Source organism: Macrobrachium rosenbergii, chromosome 37, assembly GCF_040412425.1.
Source record: "Macrobrachium rosenbergii isolate ZJJX-2024 chromosome 37, ASM4041242v1, whole genome shotgun sequence".
Classification (NCBI taxonomy): Eukaryota; Metazoa; Arthropoda; class Malacostraca; order Decapoda; family Palaemonidae; genus Macrobrachium; species Macrobrachium rosenbergii.
The window spans coordinates 362,285-380,461 of record NC_089777.1 but is presented as its reverse complement, the minus strand read 5'-3'; the positions used below and the strand labels follow the sequence as shown (position 1 = coordinate 380,461).

The window sequence follows — 18,177 nt, the reverse complement described above, 5'->3', positions numbered from 1 at the left end:
ATTGAGCTGTCGGTGTGCAATAGAACAACCTGGTACCTTCAAATGTCGAGATAAAATAGGAAAAAACGATTGCCTCTGTTTGTCGGCCAAAGTCACTACTGTGGTTTTGTTGTTCAATGAAACCAGTGAGTGCCATAAAACCCATCCTGGATTCTCGGACGGCCAAAAGGCTGCCCTGAGCCCAGACGGTGGCAGGAAGGTACTAGTATCTCGGTCGCACAAATTCAAGACAGGTCTTTACCAGTGTCACTTCTTCCTCAACCTGTGAATCTGTGAGTAGACACAAGATTTGAGGAAATATGAAGGCATATTCAGGTTCTATAATCAAGTAGCCTAACTCCTCATACTGCCTCAGAGGAAAGAGCGAGAGGGCAGACTTCATTTTCCTGCATGGGGAAGCTTCTGTAAAGATGACCTTGAGGAGTTCGAGACAATTAGCTCCTGCCGGCTGGCATTTCCCGAATGGGAGCCACGGGAGAGGTGGTGGGATAGAGATGCGATGGAAAAGAATTGCTGAGACCTAAGGAAATAGGCCACAACTACTCTGAAGGAATCATTCCCAGGTCTCGGCATGTTGCTACCAACTCAGAGACTGATATACATCATTTGTGAGCATCAGCAGTTGCAATCTTTATTCTGAAGCCTAGGACTGCCAGCTGAGGTTGGTGGGCTGGCTTGGGCAGGTCGAGTTGAAAGACTGGGCCAAATTCTTAGCCATTGCCCAAAAGGACAAGGCAGTGCCTGAGTGGGAACCTTGATGCAGGGGTATCTGGCAAATCTCTGAAAGAGAAGGCAGAACCAAGCAAGGTTCGTTCCCAAGAAATTGAACCAGCTTCGGGACTTACGAAACTGGAGATCAATTGGTTAAAGTCCTTCTTCTTAGCACCAGAACTGCCCAGAAACTGTGGTCAGCAAGACCCTCGGTAAGAGAAAATTCGTATTCTGCGAGGCAGAGTGAAGTTTGGTGTTTCGACCTGAATTAACTCCATGAAGAAAAGAAATCCATCGGGTGAAACGGCCTCTCGGAAGACAGGACACGGCGATCCCGGCATTCGGCCCTCGGAGCACAAGGTTGCAAGTGATGATTATTCATTGGAGAGCGTGGTCTGTCGGGGATCCTGGCGCCCGACCGAATCAGCGCGGTTCCCGAGAACACAGAGCGTCGTGCCCGAAGAGGAAGACCCTTGCTGTTCGATGCGTGAAACCCTGTACTTCTCCTTGGAGATATTGACAGATCCATGAAGTAATACTGGCTACTGGTTTGTATGCAGAAGTCGAGGACCGTGCCCAAGCAGCCAGAGCAGCCCGGACTCCGAAAGAAAGGCTGGTGGAGCTCTCTCCTGTCCGATCTCAAACTCCTCTCAGGACAACCGAGAAAGGAGAAGAGGGTAGATGAGGAAAGAGAGTAGCCCCTACCACTGTCACTGCCAGAATGATGTGGAGGCGGGATGGTGAACAATAATCAACCGAAGAGATTGCACACTGAGGAAAAAACACCTATGCCGTGGCAAAGTGCTCCTGGGGAAACAAAAAGTTCACTCGAACATGAGCAAGAACCGGGTGGAAAAAACCGAGTAGGAGCGAACCGAGCAAGCGATCACGAGAAGCAGTCCAGCTGAGTGATATACGTGACGAACTGGGAGGCAGGCGGAGCGAGGCGGCGGCGTTCATGAGTCTGGCAAGCCAGTCAAGTCGAGCGAGCCAGTCTTGCAAACCAGAAGTCAAAGTCGAGCGAGCAGTCTGTGGCAGCCAAACCGAGCCCGAGCCAGAGCCAGACTCATAACTGGGCAGGCCAGACTCATCTGCTGTGAACAATTGCTAGTTTCGAACTCTAAATCCCCTTAGGACAGGCCTCGGGAAGAAGGTTCATGTGAGATTCTGTCTTGCTTTGTCTTGCGTGTCGAACCTAAGTTCGAAACACAAGTGAGCCCGCCGAGCAACCAAAGCAGCTGGCGGGCAAGAATCGAGATTTCTAAAGTCGCGGTACACGACACCTGGGTGTCGGCGACCAGACACCTGGTGTCTCAAACAGCCGAACACCTGGGTGTCGGCAACCAGATTACATGGCGTCGACGGCAAGACACCTGGGTGTCACGGCAGCCAGACACCTGGGTGTCTACGCAAATCGGCAGCCCGGGCGCCTCGGTGTCTGGCGCTGCTGGTCTGTGCCTCTGTGGGGCGGCTGCGTGATTCGCAGAATTCGAATACCACGGACTTCGAGTCGGTGGCTGCTGTTGCGCAATGGGTTAAAATGACACAGAACCAGTCTTAGATGCAGACTTCCAAGACTGGCAGCGAGGAGATGGCCTCGAGAGGCACGCCGCAGCGAGGCATAGATCCACAGGAAAATGCGAAATACGGCCAACTTGTCTTCTGGAAGAGAGTCAGTCCCTTAGAAGTCCCTAGGACTTAAAAGTGAATCTCTTCCTTGCTTCTTCTAGTGTTGAACATGAGGATCTGGACATAGACAGAATAGACAGCGGTGGCAAATACTCGGGAGCTTGGTTGTGTGGAAGAGGAACCAGACACATGGGTGTATCGACAACTCTCTCGCATATCGAACTGGGCAGAAATCTCTCAGACCAGATCGGGATGCTCGGTGTTCCATAAGTCTCGGAGCACTCAAGCGCGTGGTATATGGCGTAAACAGCCCATCTTGAAGCGGGAACCTCTAAGACCGAGAACGAGGCAAACTGAGGTCTCTGGCGCCCATGACTTCCGAAACACGAAATGATATTTTATTGATAGAAATAAAGTTTGTTCCTGCCTGACGAATATATATGGCCGTATTTCTCCGAAATCGACCAGGAATTTCAAGGCTTCGCGGCACCACGCCGGTATGGCAGGTAGTTGATACTCATTCCTGCCGGCTGGGAGGCGGGAGATGGGAATCATTCATTTTTCTATTCAGATTTCCTAGTGCCACTGTCTCAAGAGGGGAGGTGGGTGGGCACTAAGTATATATATCTGCCAGTGTTGAGAGTATGAACAAACTTTATTTTATCATTAAAATATCATTTGTTCATGACACTTACCAGATATAGCTAGTCCCTGCGTTGAGTGGGAAAGAGACAGAACAAGTTTAGGAAATAAAAGAAATGTGGTGATTGACTTTGTGGTTCCTTACCTGTTAGCATGTTGACTGAGGTTTACTGTCATCAAGCCTTACTTCTGCTTTTCTAGTCTCCAGCAAGGTGGGACCTATAAGCTGGAGAGATCTGGAGATGACCTGTCCACGAGCAGCCACAATAGGACTATCATGCGACCATACAGAGAGGGAAAAAGGAGCAACAACCAACCACCTGACAGAGCTATCTAGCAGTAGTTTCTTTTATGATGTAAGAATTGGGGCGATCACTCTCAGCGTACCCAACAATCAAAACAACAACAAGATTAAAAATACTGCCTAACCCCTAAAGGATGGGATGAGTGTTATTCCTCTTCTCTAACATCGATCTGCAAGCAGTATGGTCCCAGCGAAGAGCTTGATCTTCAAATGTTGTCTTCACATCCATGATAATGAAACGACATACTGAACACTTAAGCCAGAGGTGGCACCAGAATATCATTAGGGACATATTCTTCTCAGAAAGCCACGGAAGTGTGATGGCTGTACTTGTGAGGCCTTTACTTTCAGAGTCTCATGTCATCTTCACAGAGCAGGAAGAATGAGCCTCTCTAATAGTGCTTCTTAAAAAGAATGCTAAGGCATTCTTAGACATGGGAAAGATCAGGTCTCTTCACCGAACACACAGACTGTCCAGATGAGCCTCTAGTCTCCTTGGTCTTGCTTTAAGTGAGCAGAAGCCTGATAGGACACAGGACTCTGCGACTCTTGCCCAAACATCTCCGTCAAACCTTTGATTTCAAAGACTGGGCCAGGGTTTGAAGGATTTTAGTTCTTGGCTGGAACAAAGTTTGGAACGTCTGTGATGGACCTAAAGCCAATATGTTTGCTAATAGCTTGCACTTCACTAATCACTGTATGCATGAAACCCGTTGGGAAGACAGCCTTCTGAATCACGTTCTTGGCCAGACAGAGGTTCAAAGCACTTGACATAAGGAACTTCAGGACAACATCAGAATCAGGAAGGCGTCCCTGAGTTGAGGGAGATTTTGACAGTCTCAGAGGATCTCAGGAGATCGTGAAGATCGCTGTTGTCGGACAAAGTTCAGGCACTCTGTGTCTAAAGACTGCCTGTGTATCTCCTATGTATGTAGTTGAGACTGCCAGTTTATTCTTTTGCCTGAGATGAAACAGAGTCAGCTATTTATTGTTACAGGAATTAGGTAGTCGAGGAAATTCCGTTGCTCCCTGCCATTTCTAAAAAACAGCCCTTGTGCTGATAGACCGCATTCGAAGAAGGTCCTGGCACTAGCCGATAGCCTTTACTGCTCTCGAAAAACCTCTTTGCTGCCAGCTTTGTGATAGATCTGAGCATGATCAGACTCAAACGAGGTTTGTCAGAACGCCTTTCAAATACGGCTGCCTGAGAGGTCCACCCTCAGTGGAAAATCGCCCGGAAAGTCCACCAGGAAGGCCATGGTCTCTGGGAACCAATCCGCTGCTGGCCAGAAGGGCTATAAAATCATCACTTGTTCCTTCGGCGTTGCAAATTTCTTATCACTTCTCCCAGAATCTTGGAAGGGAGGGAAGCGCAAAGGTCAGACTCCAGTCCCAAGAGGAGGCGTCTAGCTATTGCTCCCTGGGTCTAGAGACAGGAGAGCAATAAAGAGGAGTCTTGTGGTCTGGACAGTGTTCAGGTCCACTAGAGGGCGTCCCCGCATATCCTCCACAACTCTAAACATACCTCCTCATGAAGGGTCCCTCGGTCGGTAGGAGCTGATGTTGCCCGACTGAGAAGGTCCGCTCCGGATGAGCTCCAGCCCGCCAATGAACCTCGTGAGGATCGTGACCCCAGGCATGAGTCCCAAGCTGGGATCTCCTCGCTAGGATGAAGAGCGAGATCAGTACCCCCTGTTTTTGAGGTAATGAGCTGTGTGTGTCCAATTTACTTGGACAGTGGGCCATAAACTTCGATGTGAAGAATTGGAAGACCCTTAGGACCTTTAATTCCTTGGTTATGTGTAGGACACTGTTCCCCTCCAGGTGCCTGACTTCCTCCCCCTCTGAGTGTTGCTCACATCCTTCCTGAACGCGATCGGAAAGCAACGCTAAGTCGGGAACTCAATTAAAGAAACCCCTTCCGCCCAAGTTTTGAGGGTCGAGCCACCATCTCAGGTGATCCTTGACTAATGGAGAGATCTTCAGTGTCTCTTCCAGATCCTCCTTGTCCATCCAGTTCTCCGCCATGTATGAAAAACTGGAGCTGAGTCTCAGAGATGAAACCTTCCCAGGGGAAACAAACTTCTCCAGCGAGGAAATGGTCCCAACAAACTCATCCCATTCCCTCACAAATGTTTCCTTCCTAGGAAGGATGGCTTTCTAAATAAACAGCACTGCAGTTCTCAGGATGGAAAAAGCTCCAGCCACTGAATCCATCTGAATCCCCAGATAGGTGATGGACTATCGAGGATCAGATGGGACTTTTCTTTGGTTCTAAGAAGTCTGGGACAGTCAAGTCTCGCGTCAAAGTCAGGTCCTCCAGGAACACTTCCCGAGAAGAGGCTGGATGAGTATCGTCCAGGTAGAAACGGCTCTGAACACCCACCAAGTAAACCACCTGTGTTTTCCACGATCACCGTGAAGATCATGGGAGCAGTGCACAAACCGAAGCAGAGAGCTCTGAACTGGAAGACTCGTCCCCCCAGCACAAACCTCAGGTACTTCCTTGACTGAGGATGTATGGAACATGGAAATTGCGTCCAGTAAGTCAGAGAGACCATCAATCTCCTGGCCTTAAAGCCCCGAGAACCGACTGGGGCGTTTCCATCTTGAATTTTTCTTTCAAAATAAAGCGATTCAGGATGCTTACATCCAAGACCGGTCTCCATTCTCCCGACTGTTTCAGGACTAAGAATAGTCTGTTGTAGAACCCCGGAGAATCCAATTTCCAGAACTTGTTCCACAGCTCTCTTCTCTATCCAACTGCTCCAGGAGGTCTAAAGAATCTATTTGCTTCTCTCGGTGGTAAGAAGCGACAGATCCTGAGTGTGATGCAAGGGTGTAATACGAGAAAGGGGATCTTGTAACCCTTCTCTAGAACCTTAGAGACTTCAGGAGTCCGCCCTTTAAGTTCTCCAGGCTCCCATAAAATAAGAAGCCTGGCTCCTACTGGTGTCTGGAAGTAGTAAGGAGTCACTTTTTCCCTAGGTTTTGAGGGACCGCTCCTCTGAGTGAAACCTCTTCCTCGCGAGACGATCTAGAAGAAGTTCCTCGCGAAGGGCACCTTCTTCTGGCGGACAAAACTGGCTGAAGAAGAAGGAGCTGAAGAGACGTCTCGAAGAATGTGCCAGAAGATGTGCGTGGCCTTCTCCTTAGATTTCGAAGAATGTCCCGAATCAAGACACAGAATAGATGGTTTGGACAAGGGGCGAACAATAACTCTGCCCTTTGCGAAGGAGAGACAGATGAGATGTGGAAGTCATCAGTCAGATATGTTTAGAGGCCCGTGCAAAATGAGAAGCCAGTTCTTCTGATCCATCCTGACTGCCTTGTCCATACAGTTGAGACACTAAGAGAGCTCCCCAGGCTGGTGAATCAGGCTCCTAAGCTTAGGTCTAAAGCTCCCAAGCACCAGTCCAAAAAATTAAACACCTCCATGGTGCGGAAGAGACCCTTGAGATGATGATCTGTCTCTGACAAAGTCCAAGAAACCTTAGCAGTAGACAGATGGGACCTTCTGGGAGCGTCGACAAGGCTGGTGAAATCCCCTTGAGAAGAGGAAGGAACTCTAGGACTGATATCTCTCCTGTCTCATACCATACCAGCCTTGCCAGAAAGCTTGAGCGGAGCGCTGCAAAGAAGGTCTTGCCATGGGACTTCGTTCCTCCCATCCATATGTTGACTTTCTTAAAGCCTCTTGGTATCAGCGAAGAAGTCATCTTCATAAACCCTGGCTCTCCTCGCTTTGGAAGAAGCTAACTGTGGAGGAGAGAGAGAGGAGCCGAAGGGTTTAAGCTTGTCTCAAACAAGTCTTTAAGTCCGGTTAAGACTTGATGTCGGAGAAATGAGAAGCAGCGAGGGCTCGGCGTCAGCAGGATCAGTGGCGCCAGAAACCTCTCCACAACGGCGGGCTCAGCAGTGCCCAGCACTTTAGGGAGCGAGCGCGAGGTCGATCTGAAGAAGGATCTTCTTTTCCCAGGCGAAGAGAATGCTCCGCAGCGTCTCGAAGAATAACCAGATCTGGGAAGATCGTCAGTGTTTATCCTGAAGAAGCGTCCATCCGGGCGTCCAGCCCAAAGTCCAGAAGAGCGTCCTGCCGAGAAGCGTCCTGAAGAGCGTCAACCGAACCGGCGTCCTGGGAAGCAGCTCGCGAAGCGTCACGTTGACGAGCGTCACGACGGGGAACTTTGCGTGAGCTAAGAGGGGCGACAAAGCGACTGACGCCCGGGGCGGGCGAAAAAGGAGCAGAGAGACTTCCTGGACTGTGGCGAACGAAGTCAGGTCTTGCTGACCCGACGAGGAGCTGGGAGATCCTCTCTGGCAATGAAGAGAACAGCTGTTCGCTGCATCTCCAACAAAATCTTCTTAGGCGGAGAATCAAAGTCTGGAGGAGAGACAATCCTATGGGAGAGCGAGGGGCGAGGCCTTCTTCTTCTCACAGGAGCAATAAAGGTTCTCTCCCCTTGCGGCGACTGGGGCGCTCAGAAGCGTCCTCATCAGGCTTGAAGTCTAGTCACTCTTCTGCGGTGGAAAAGCTTCATGATACCCAACAGAGCGAAGAAGACTGGCGGCGTCCTCTTGAGCGGCTCTTCAGAGGGCGAGAGTCCTTCGGATTCCACCCGCTTACGAGGAAGGCGCTGTCGGAGGAGCGAAAAAGCAGTCGCGAGAATGCGTGGCTTGATCCCTGGCAACCTAGGAACGACAACAGGGCCTGCGAAGGGCGTCGAACCGGTGGGAAGCCCCGTAACCTTCTTGACTTTAGACATGTATCATGGATCATGGGAGTCTGACAGCGGTCCAGGCCTAGAAGCATTATGGGGCGATCTGACGCCCCTCCACAACACTGGGGGCACTACACTTCACAACACTTTGAAGAGATGTCACTTTGTTACCGGCGCACGAGGATGGGTTCATGATCTCCATGAGACCAAACCCTCCGCAGACACAACATCAGGGCCGAAGGCAAAACCACGAGGACAGGGTGCAGCATTAACTACTTTAGGATTATCAGGAGAGGAAATAGCCCTGACTCTTACACGCCTCCTGGAGAGGATATACAATACATCGCTCAACTGCGAGCATACGAATCATCACGACTAGCTCGCATCAGATAAGAGTTCCCCTCGCATCGATCATCTATTAGACAAACATGCCTACACTATAACAAATAAGTGAGGGTCTACGAAGCTTCGGTAACCTCACCTTACAATCACTCATGCAACATACACGAAAACTAGAACTAGATCAGACATATTTAAAGAGCAGTCATAAGCAAAATCCAAAAACAGTCCAGAAAAAGCACGTGTGCCAATCCAGTCAGGTCAATACCAAAAGTCAAGGAATACTTAAGTGAAGCTTATGCAAGTTAAAATCAGAGGCGGTACTGTAACGCTATGTTAACAGTGCAGTGAAGAAAAATCTGAATAAGTGAATGGTTCGATTCCGCCTCCCAGTGGCGAGAATAGTACTAACTACCTGGCACGCACTGGGTAATGCGCGAGTTTTGAAATTCTGTGGATTTGGAGAATACAACTATATATATATCTGGCAGGTAAGTGTCTTGAACAAACCCAGAGCTGTCGAGTCCCGGTTTCCCTAACCATGTGAAGGTCAGGAAGAACCAACAGGCCCACTTCTCCTGGAAAGGCTTGATCCCTAGTGTCCCAAGGGCATCCAAGGGAAGAGAAAGCAGCATCTTCCTTCAACCGGTGGAGGTCTGTCAAATTCTCGGGACCTCCAGGACCTCGAAGGGAAGGAAGAGCGCAACAGAAAGGCGAAAATCGAATAAGATGAAGACGGTGGCTACTTCCTGGACGGCTTTCACGCTAAATACTCACTCCCATCTGGGGATGGTGGGCCATGGCTGTGTGCTTGCTCAGGGTAGTCCGGCGGGGGCGGACGCAGTGGAGACACCCACCACCAGAGGCTTGGGACCAGCGATGCAGGAGCTACGGCGGCAGTTAGGAGCAGGAGCTACTGCAGCAGCCAGGAACATCACCTCCAGCAGGACCACTTCCTAAATCTTCACGCCGACATCTTCTACATGATGGCGGACGCCACGTAACCTCTCTGGGGCAGCTGGCAGAGCACTTGGACGGACCGGGCACGACCGCCAGAAGCAGCAGAATGATCAGGACAGCCGATGCAGAATTTCTGACAAGGTTTTGAAACAGGGCGTCTGGCGACCGAGCGATCGCTACAAAGCGACTCATTATTATTTTACGTCTTCTGGGATGGCAGCAGGCAGGAACACAGCGAGTGGCGAACACGACCACTGGCGGAGAAAGAAGCGGACACGATCGGGACATTAGATGCAGCGCTCGTTGGCTGTTGGAAGGCAGGAGCTAATGCAACAGACAGAGTGTCGTTCGAAAGTCACCAGCATCGACAGGAGGCGATCAGGCGGCTGCGGCAGGAGACCAGGAGAGCAGCGGACTGTCGTGGGGATTGTTGAGCAAAACACAGGAACAACGGAGCAGATATAGACCTACGAATCATAGGAAGCATTGCAACAGCATACATGAAGCCAGCAATGACAGCGTCCGAACTACGCCGGCGGGGAACAGAGTCAAGCGATCGGCGGTGGTAATATGTCATCTAATCAGGTAGATTGATCGAGCCTTACTGAATGAGAGCGGGACTGCTTCATGCAGATATTCTTGATGATGTATGATATCAGCCAACTACTGCTGTCTCTGCAATGCTCTGCCAAACCTGAAAGAAAAAGCAAATATGAATTAGTAAGGGGCTCACTCCAGCTACAAGAGAACAACCCTACGCTTGGCATTAGGAGTACTCTGGCGAGTTTGCAAACCCTCCCGTGTCTTCACCCGGCAGTGAGGCGAAGAGGAAGACCTCTGGGGACAGAGAGGTACCAAGGGGCGCCCGTGGAAGCGGGAACATCGGCTTGACCTTCGTAACCTCCCCCTCCAGCCCACAAATCTCCTAGCGCGGGCGAGAAACACTCAGCATGAAGGAAGAAATTAGTGATACCCCTTACACGCGGACGGAAGCGGGACTAATGCCCGTCCCGATGGATGTAGAAGTAGAAAAGCGTCCCAAACTAATCCGAAGTACGGGCGTATCAGTATTCACGTGAGGCGACTGGAGAAACGTACCATGGCTACGCTACTCCAGCTATGCGCTAACCGTCAAACAAGACTTACAGGCAGGAGACAGCGGCTTACACAAGGTTATCACAAATGCGTGGGTTTGTATTACCAAATATCAAACACCTGCGCCAATACATAAACAAAACACCAGAAAGATCACCGTAAGAGCTTAACGACAGTCAGCAGAGAGAACGAAAAATACGCCAGCAACGGCTGAAAAGCAAACTGAATGTTTACATCCGGCAGCGGGTATCCCGCCTACCTGGAGGTAGTTACTGCCTAACCACCTTGTTCAAGAGTTTAACGGCCGTTTCCAGCCTACGCCTGAAAGTATCTCCCTAATGTAAAGGACCGAGGGTTTGTATATTGTGTCGGAACAAATAAGGCTGTAGGCTATGTGTCAACCCTGAAATGAAAACATACGATGACTAACAGAAAGTGCACATTATCTTGCCATGGAACTCTTCCTTCATTCATGAAATATTCCATACACACGATGAGAGTCGTTGGGGCCAAACGTAAACTCTCGTCACAAATTCACAGGGGCACCAAATCACTTATCACTACCACTCTTTGGCCGTTCGCCGCTCGACGTCTATGAATTTTTTATGCCGTCGGCGAGCCCATTACTACGGCCGCGGCACCCTCTGTCGATACCACGGCCGCTACAGGGGATCGAGGAAAAGACTATCGTTAGTGACGAAGATCTGCCTGCACACACCGACTGTGCGCACATACCTGAGCATTAGTGGCGGCCTTTGTGCTGTACAACAATTGCCTCTCTAAGAATACAAAGTGAAACTACGGAACAACTCCGCTCGGAACGCTCCCTTGCAGAGGCCTTTCCTCTCCTTTTAGGTATATAGTGTTGCTGATGAAGGAAGCAGCGCTGTTTATTGGCAGTCAGTTATTATTAACCTCACAGCCTCTCTCTCTCTCTCTCTCTCTCTCTCTCTCCCTACCCAACATGGTTGGGGACCCTTTGGGAACGTGGTGTTTTGGAAACATTGGGAGAAAGGCCCGACTGCCATGTTGTTGTTGTTGTTGTTGCTGCTATGGAATGGTTGTGGGCATTCGCCAGTCATCAAGGAGCCATATGTTCAGGAAGGGGTTGGCTAAGGAAAGCTTTCATAAAAGGAACTATACTAACCTAACCTAACCTAGCAGGCCGTGCTACTTGAAAAGGAACCAAAACACCACAGGAATAACCCGTTTGCAAAGCCGTGGCCTCTTGTTTAGTTCTCCCGGTGGAAAGTTAGATGGAAGAAAGAAAATATGAACGGAGGTACAGTAAAAGGAATGGGATAGGGTGCGGATAGGAGCCGAAGGGACGCTGCACAGAACCTTACGTCATGCCTACAGTGCACCACGTAAGGTGTGCTGACAGCACTAACCCCCTACGGGAATTGCCTCTCTTAAAATTTTCGATACTGGCCGAGGCCAGACGTCGTCCTCGCTGACTGACTAACCTGGGCTGTGTGAGTCTGGGCCTGGAGGGCGCGGGCGCTGAAGCTCTCCTCAGACACGGGCGGCAGATCGGCTACTTTTCTCATTAAATTGTACCGATGCCAGTCAGATCGAAAATGTTCCTTTTGTCCATCGGCATTCTGATATGCAACATGGCAACTCAAACATGTAAAGACTGACATGGTGATGGTCCGGGAACACGATTTGCTACGAAACACTGCACGCGTATGAACTATGAAGTGAATTCAGTAAACGGGTGTCGAGGACCAAGGGTCACTTGTTACACTGATGTTTCCTCTTTTCAACGGCCCCTCATTTTTGTACAGTGGTCCACGTCTTCACAAGTCTCTCTCTCTCTCTCTCTCTCTCTCTCTCTCTCTCTCTCTCTCTCTCTCTCTCTCTCTCTCTCTCTCTCTCTCTCTCTCTCTCTCTCTCTCAAATTTGGGGTGCTATTCCTTTTTTCATTATGCCTTTCTTCGTGAGCAAAAAATTACATTTATTTTCTTTTTTCCTCTAGTTTACAACAGTAACGCAGGAAATGGGCTAAGTCTGAACTGCACAGCTTTGAGTTTCACATTCCCCTTTGGTATCTATCATTCAGCCTTGAACAGTTTCATCTAATTTTGCACAGCATTACTGAATTTGGCCTACGGTCATAGGATATTTCTTCTTTTTCACCTCTTTTTGTGGTCAAAGTAACAATCTGTTTCCAAGACAGTCCCCTGTTTCATGCGTCTGATACAGTAGCACAGATCATTTAATGCCAAAGACATTAGTTTAAATGGATAGACACCATTTCGTTACAAAAGCTGTGCGCAATTTTGAATATTCATACAATGAAATTTGCCAAGAGCGTTTGGTTAGATAAAGTTCTGCAAGACAAATAGTAAAATTGCCCAAAAGAGTACTCCACAGTGGGCATGGGTTCACAGTCATACACAATTATATCATTCAAGCACCCGATGTCTGTGCAGAATCTCTACGAACCGTCTCTAACCTTAATAAGAACAACTGGGGAAAAATAAGGGGAGATTATTGCAAGATTACTTACGTACATTCTTAATACACAGTCAATTTGTTCACAAACGCCAGGTGAATGGGGAGGAGGAAAACAAAAAAATAATATAAAATTAGAGAAATGGAGAATAACAGATAAAGTAATAAAATAAAGGAAAAACACTTCATTATATATACACGCATAAGAGGCATTTTTCTTGTTGTATTAGTTGAAACAAATTATAGTTAATTACGCATTACTGGCTATCACATAGCCCTTTCATTATAATAAAATCAGTGTTATCATGAATTTCATAAACAAATAATATAGTTAGTAATAAGTGATAACACTACCACCAAGAAGATGAACTGCAAAACAAGAATTCATTAATAGAAATGACTCAAATAGCCTAGTAGGCACCTTGACTAATAGCTTGTTGCAAAGAAATTTGAATGAGCAACATATAACCAAATAACACTTAGTGTTCGTATTTTCATTTTCAGATATGGACAATCATAATAAAACGATGGAAAAATTCCTGGATATATCGTTCATAAAATGTAAATATCGTGATTTGCCCCAAGAGTGACGCTTTCCATATTTGACAAAAATCACAGAACTGAAGATTTGTAATGAAAAATAGACTACTTTCTCTTCAGACCCTCCTCCTTTGCAGTACACTAATATAACATATAGATTTGACTGGCTTTTGATACCCTGTGTGGGTGGAAATGTGTCACTGGTAGCCAGTTGGTCGGGTATTCAACCGAGACCTAGTTTCAGGTGATGTGGGTGACAACCAAGCACACGAAAATGAGGGCGTCCTATGACTGGCTGCCGAACTTGGCGGCTCTACCTGTTCGGCAGTGAGGCCCGGAAAGAACAGTCTCCTCCACAAAAGAAGCCGCAGGAAGAAATGTACAAGATGATAGTTGCTTATACGTCACTGCAGATTTTTACATATTAAAAGTATGTTTTAGACAGTTGAATATGGGTCTGTTCGACATATTTACCAGGGTGAAGCTGTTCACAATGCAGATGCGGTACTGGGCCGCAAAAACTTTGACACAGAATATGAGTGACAGTCATGTACTGACAACGTAATGATTTTAAATATCTTCTGCGATGCTGAGCTGAATAAAAATGAAACTTGTACAGAAAATAATAGTTATATGTATTTTTTTCAGGGATGCTGATATAAAGTACTAAGTTGCAATAAAAATGAAGCTTGAGCAAAAATAATAGTTATATATATATATATATATATATATATATATATATATATATATATATATAATAAAGGCAATGCATGAAGGAAAGTGAAACAATGGAGTGGTCCTAGGCCTTTCGACTTACTGTTCTTTACTTAGCAGACTGATAGAAATATAAAAATAAGTTTACAGAGCAAGCTTATACAAAGGACAGATGGGGATTATAGAAGAAAATATGTACCTGGACTCCAACACAGTTGAAGAATCAGTAGACCTACCAAAACAGGGGTAAATATTTAAGAAGTTTTACAAAAGATTAGGCCCAACAGCTTGGAAGCAGGGAAAAGTCAATTAAAAGACTGTAAGGGAAAGAGACTGACCACCAAACAATGACCGTGGGAGGATTAAGCTGATTACATATGTTATAAAAGTACAACTCAATAATTCTCCTTCTGGTAAACAATTACAATTTTTACAAAGTGAACATTTTCATAAAAATATTAAACATATGAATACATAGAAAATATATATATGAAGTAACTAATTAGTAATTAAGTCAGTAATTTCGTCTTCAAGGTTATTCTTGAACATTTTACTAATAGAGGGGTCCAAATAATACGTGACAGGGCTAAGGTTAAAATCAGAACTGGAAGTAAGCTTTATAATAGCAGATTCTAAAAGATTTCGTGAAGGGAAATCTTTCGATCTGGCAATCAGTGAACTTTCAGTCCAATTTATCCTGTGAGAGTTTTCACTTAAATGAATGAATATTGCATTTGATGTTTGCCAGTTTTTGACAGAATACTTATGCTGTTCAATACGTACTTCTAAATCCTTACAGGATTGGCCAATATAAAAAGAGGGGAAGTCCAAGCATGAAATTTTATATATTATGTTGTTGCTTTCCTTAGGGCTATTTTTTATTAACATTCCTTTTAGTATGTTATTAAAGGAAAGAACCAAGTGGACATTAAAATTTTTTACAATAATTTTATGGTTTCAAAATCACAAAACTTGTAAGGACTGGGGATTGAGTGACATACTGGCTGGGTGTTTACTGGTTTATTGGTGGTTCCTTACTGAGATAAATGTACAGAATCTTCGAAGATGTTATCGACGTGTGCGAACGGTAAGGTAGCATCTACACACAGACAGGTAAAACAGAGATACAGACTCAGACATCTGTGTTTGTCGGCAGACAAACAGATGGCGATATTGAGGGACATGATTAACATACAGTGATGAAACATATATCAATGGAAAGGCCAGGAAATTCTACATATGGGCAATTGCATGAGATTCAAGACAGATTAATGAATACAATGCAGTAGCATAATATATGTGAAATGGTGAGATGTTTGGCATCTTCACAAACAGAAACATACATACAGTTTGGTACAGAAGATTCAGTGGAACATTATGAGTACATGATTAGAATACTTGCATGGCAATGCAAGTAATGGTGATTGTACACAAATCGAGACAACAATGGTTAGGGAGAAGCAGACGGAAATATTGTATGGTTGAATTTGTGTTCCATCAGAGAAAGAAAACGAGATGCTCTTGTTTTGTCTTGTCCACTCTCATGGATGACGATTGACAAACACACGAACACGCATGTGTTTGGAAGAGACAGCTTTGGGCTCTTACAAATACTCTCCCCCAAGACGTGGGTAACGTTTGATTAATCAGCCCGGCTGCGGAGATGACTGCTCAGGCGGAGGGTGCGGTGCGGTTGTGTTTAGAAGAGATGACGTAGGGGTGACGGGCTCTTACAATACTCCCCCCTCCAGTGAGGCATCAATGCGGAAATTGTCTTGCCGACAATTGTAGTTGGCTCAAAGGGCTTGGGCTAGGGGTGGTAGGAGGCTGAATGGCAGCGCCGGCCGGCAGGAGCTTGAGGAGGACGGTAGCGGGTTGAAGGGTGACGTCAGATGATCCTTTGGTGGCTGGCTCGAGGGCTGAAGGATGACAGCGGCTGATCCTTGGTAGCCAGCTCGAGAGGGGCAGCAGCAGGCTGAAGGATGATGTTGGCTGGTCCTTCGTTGGTCAGCTCGTCCAGTACGAGTGCGGGGGCGGCTTCAGGTTTCCTGGAGGAGGCATCCAGGGCTCCGGTGGTGGGGTGGGTCATCTTGGAGGGTCGGACTTCTACTGAGAACTCGGGAATGGCGGGAAGCAGCGAGGCAGCAAAGGGTCTGTCGGCGCATGGGTCGTCATCTTGGGTCGGCTGGGTCCTTTGGGTCACTCCGGGGTCACCAGTGTAAGGACTGGGTATTGAGTGACATACTGGCTGGGTGTTTACTGGTTTATTGGTGGTTCCTTACTGAGATAAATGTACAGAATCTTCGAAGATGTTATTGACGTGTGCGAGCGGTAAGGTAGCATCTACACACAGACAGGTAAAAACAGAAGTACAGATTCAGGCGCCTGTGTTTGTCGGCAGACAAACAGATGGCGATATTGAGAGACATGATTAACATGTAAAGTCACCACATCGACGCCAGCGTAGTTTTTCAGCGGCGCCATTAACTAAGTCTCCGCTGAGCATGTTTTCTTTGGTGACTTCCCATTTTCTTCAAACTCAATTAGTCACGCCTAAAACGTGCCAGGTCAAGCATTTTTAACCATTTTTACTTTATACGTATTTATACAAATGTCACACATTGTGTATCATATGTTTCTTCATTCACAGGCATCAAGACTGTATCCATATTGAAGTTCTGTATGTTTTGTATTGTAATTAGTACTTGTTCACTGCATATTATTGTTTATTGTTTCGACCTCAGGTCACAGTCAATTCCATTGTCTTTTCGTGGGCCGGCACCAGTCGGCCACTATATAAACTGCCTGGATCTGTAATAAAGTAGCAGTAACTTTTACCTTTCGTTTCTTTGACACCTTACAGTGGTGACCCCTGGAGTATCCCGGAGCCATTAACGGACCGACACGGCGACTTAGTCTTGGCTCCAGGATTTCTCCAAAACGCTCTTAGCGGCCTAAACACGGCGCTGTAACCAGTGTTTGAGCGTGCTGACTCGTCGGCGTGATGTCCCACCAGCGCCACTAGCGGAACCACACGGCGCACAAAGAAATTTGACCGAAAAAGTACCCGACTCCAGTAAGGGATCAAAGGAGCGAGCATAAACGATGGTATCCCTCCTTCTTGCAGTTAAAGGTGGACTCGCGACTCGGAGGTTTACCTACCTCCCATCACACCGCGAGCGCCCCTGCATCGAGGCCCTCCGCACTCCACACCAGCGCTGTGAACACACGATGAAAGCATCGGGCAACACAATCGCGGGCCGCCTCACCGTAATACTGCTGCCGTTTATGCAGGGGAACCCATCGATGTGGCTGCGCAGGGTGGAGAGCCACTTTTCAGAATCGCGGACCTGACGGACGAAATCCTACAGGCCAACACAGTGCTCAATTTCCGAGGACGTGTACAGAAAACTCATCTGCGAGTACCCAAACACACACCTCACATACAGCACCACAAAAAGTTCCTCCTAAGCTTGTTCCTGCCCATTGCCGAGCGGGCCGCCCAAAGACATCGACCTTGCCATAAACCCACGCCACGCCATACTCAATTCAAGAGATGCTTGGAGCATGGTCGGATCTCCCAGATCACTGACAACATAAAATTACAAAGAATTTAGAAAGAGATAAGCTCGGGGACATGGAAATCTACAGCCAACTCCTCCCGGGTACGTAACCAGATCGCATATTTCACCCTACACCATGCCTGTCGAGGACCTCATAGAGACGGTGCAACATCTCACAGACCCGTCAAGGCTTCACAGTGGCTAAAAGGTGCCGCCACACAGCGGTCAGCTCAGGCCCAGCCTGAAGAGGATGTAGAGCAGCCCGCCAACGCCATCGCCAACAGACGCCCACCGACCACAGCAGATGGAGGTCCCGGGCTTACTGTCGGAACCACAAGTGGTTCAGAAAGGACGTAAAAAGTGCCTGCCGCCCTGCCTTGTTCATAACGTTCAAAAACGGGGTGGCGGCAGCCAGCAAGACAGATACGCCATGGCAGCCGAAGAACAGGGGCTCAAAAACAGTAGGTTTTTACGCTTGACAGGCTGAACCGTCTCCGGC

General features: G+C 47.5%; 1 protein-coding gene across 2 annotated transcripts in view; it reads right to left on the bottom strand.

The window, feature by feature from the left end:
• LOC136825236 (cytoplasmic 60S subunit biogenesis factor ZNF622-like) overlaps positions 1-12,279 on the bottom strand; it is a 405,172-nt gene extending 392,893 nt beyond the window's left edge. Inside the window, exon 1 of one of the 2 annotated variants that reach the window (XM_067081270.1) lies at positions 11,868-12,279. In XM_067081270.1, the coding sequence (XP_066937371.1) occupies positions 11,868-12,047 (180 nt within the window). In that variant the 5' untranslated portion in view covers positions 12,048-12,279. The remainder of the gene's footprint in view (positions 1-11,867) is intronic. The other variant, XM_067081269.1, reaches the window with a different exon arrangement.
• Between the last annotated feature and the right edge of the window lie 5,898 nt (positions 12,280-18,177).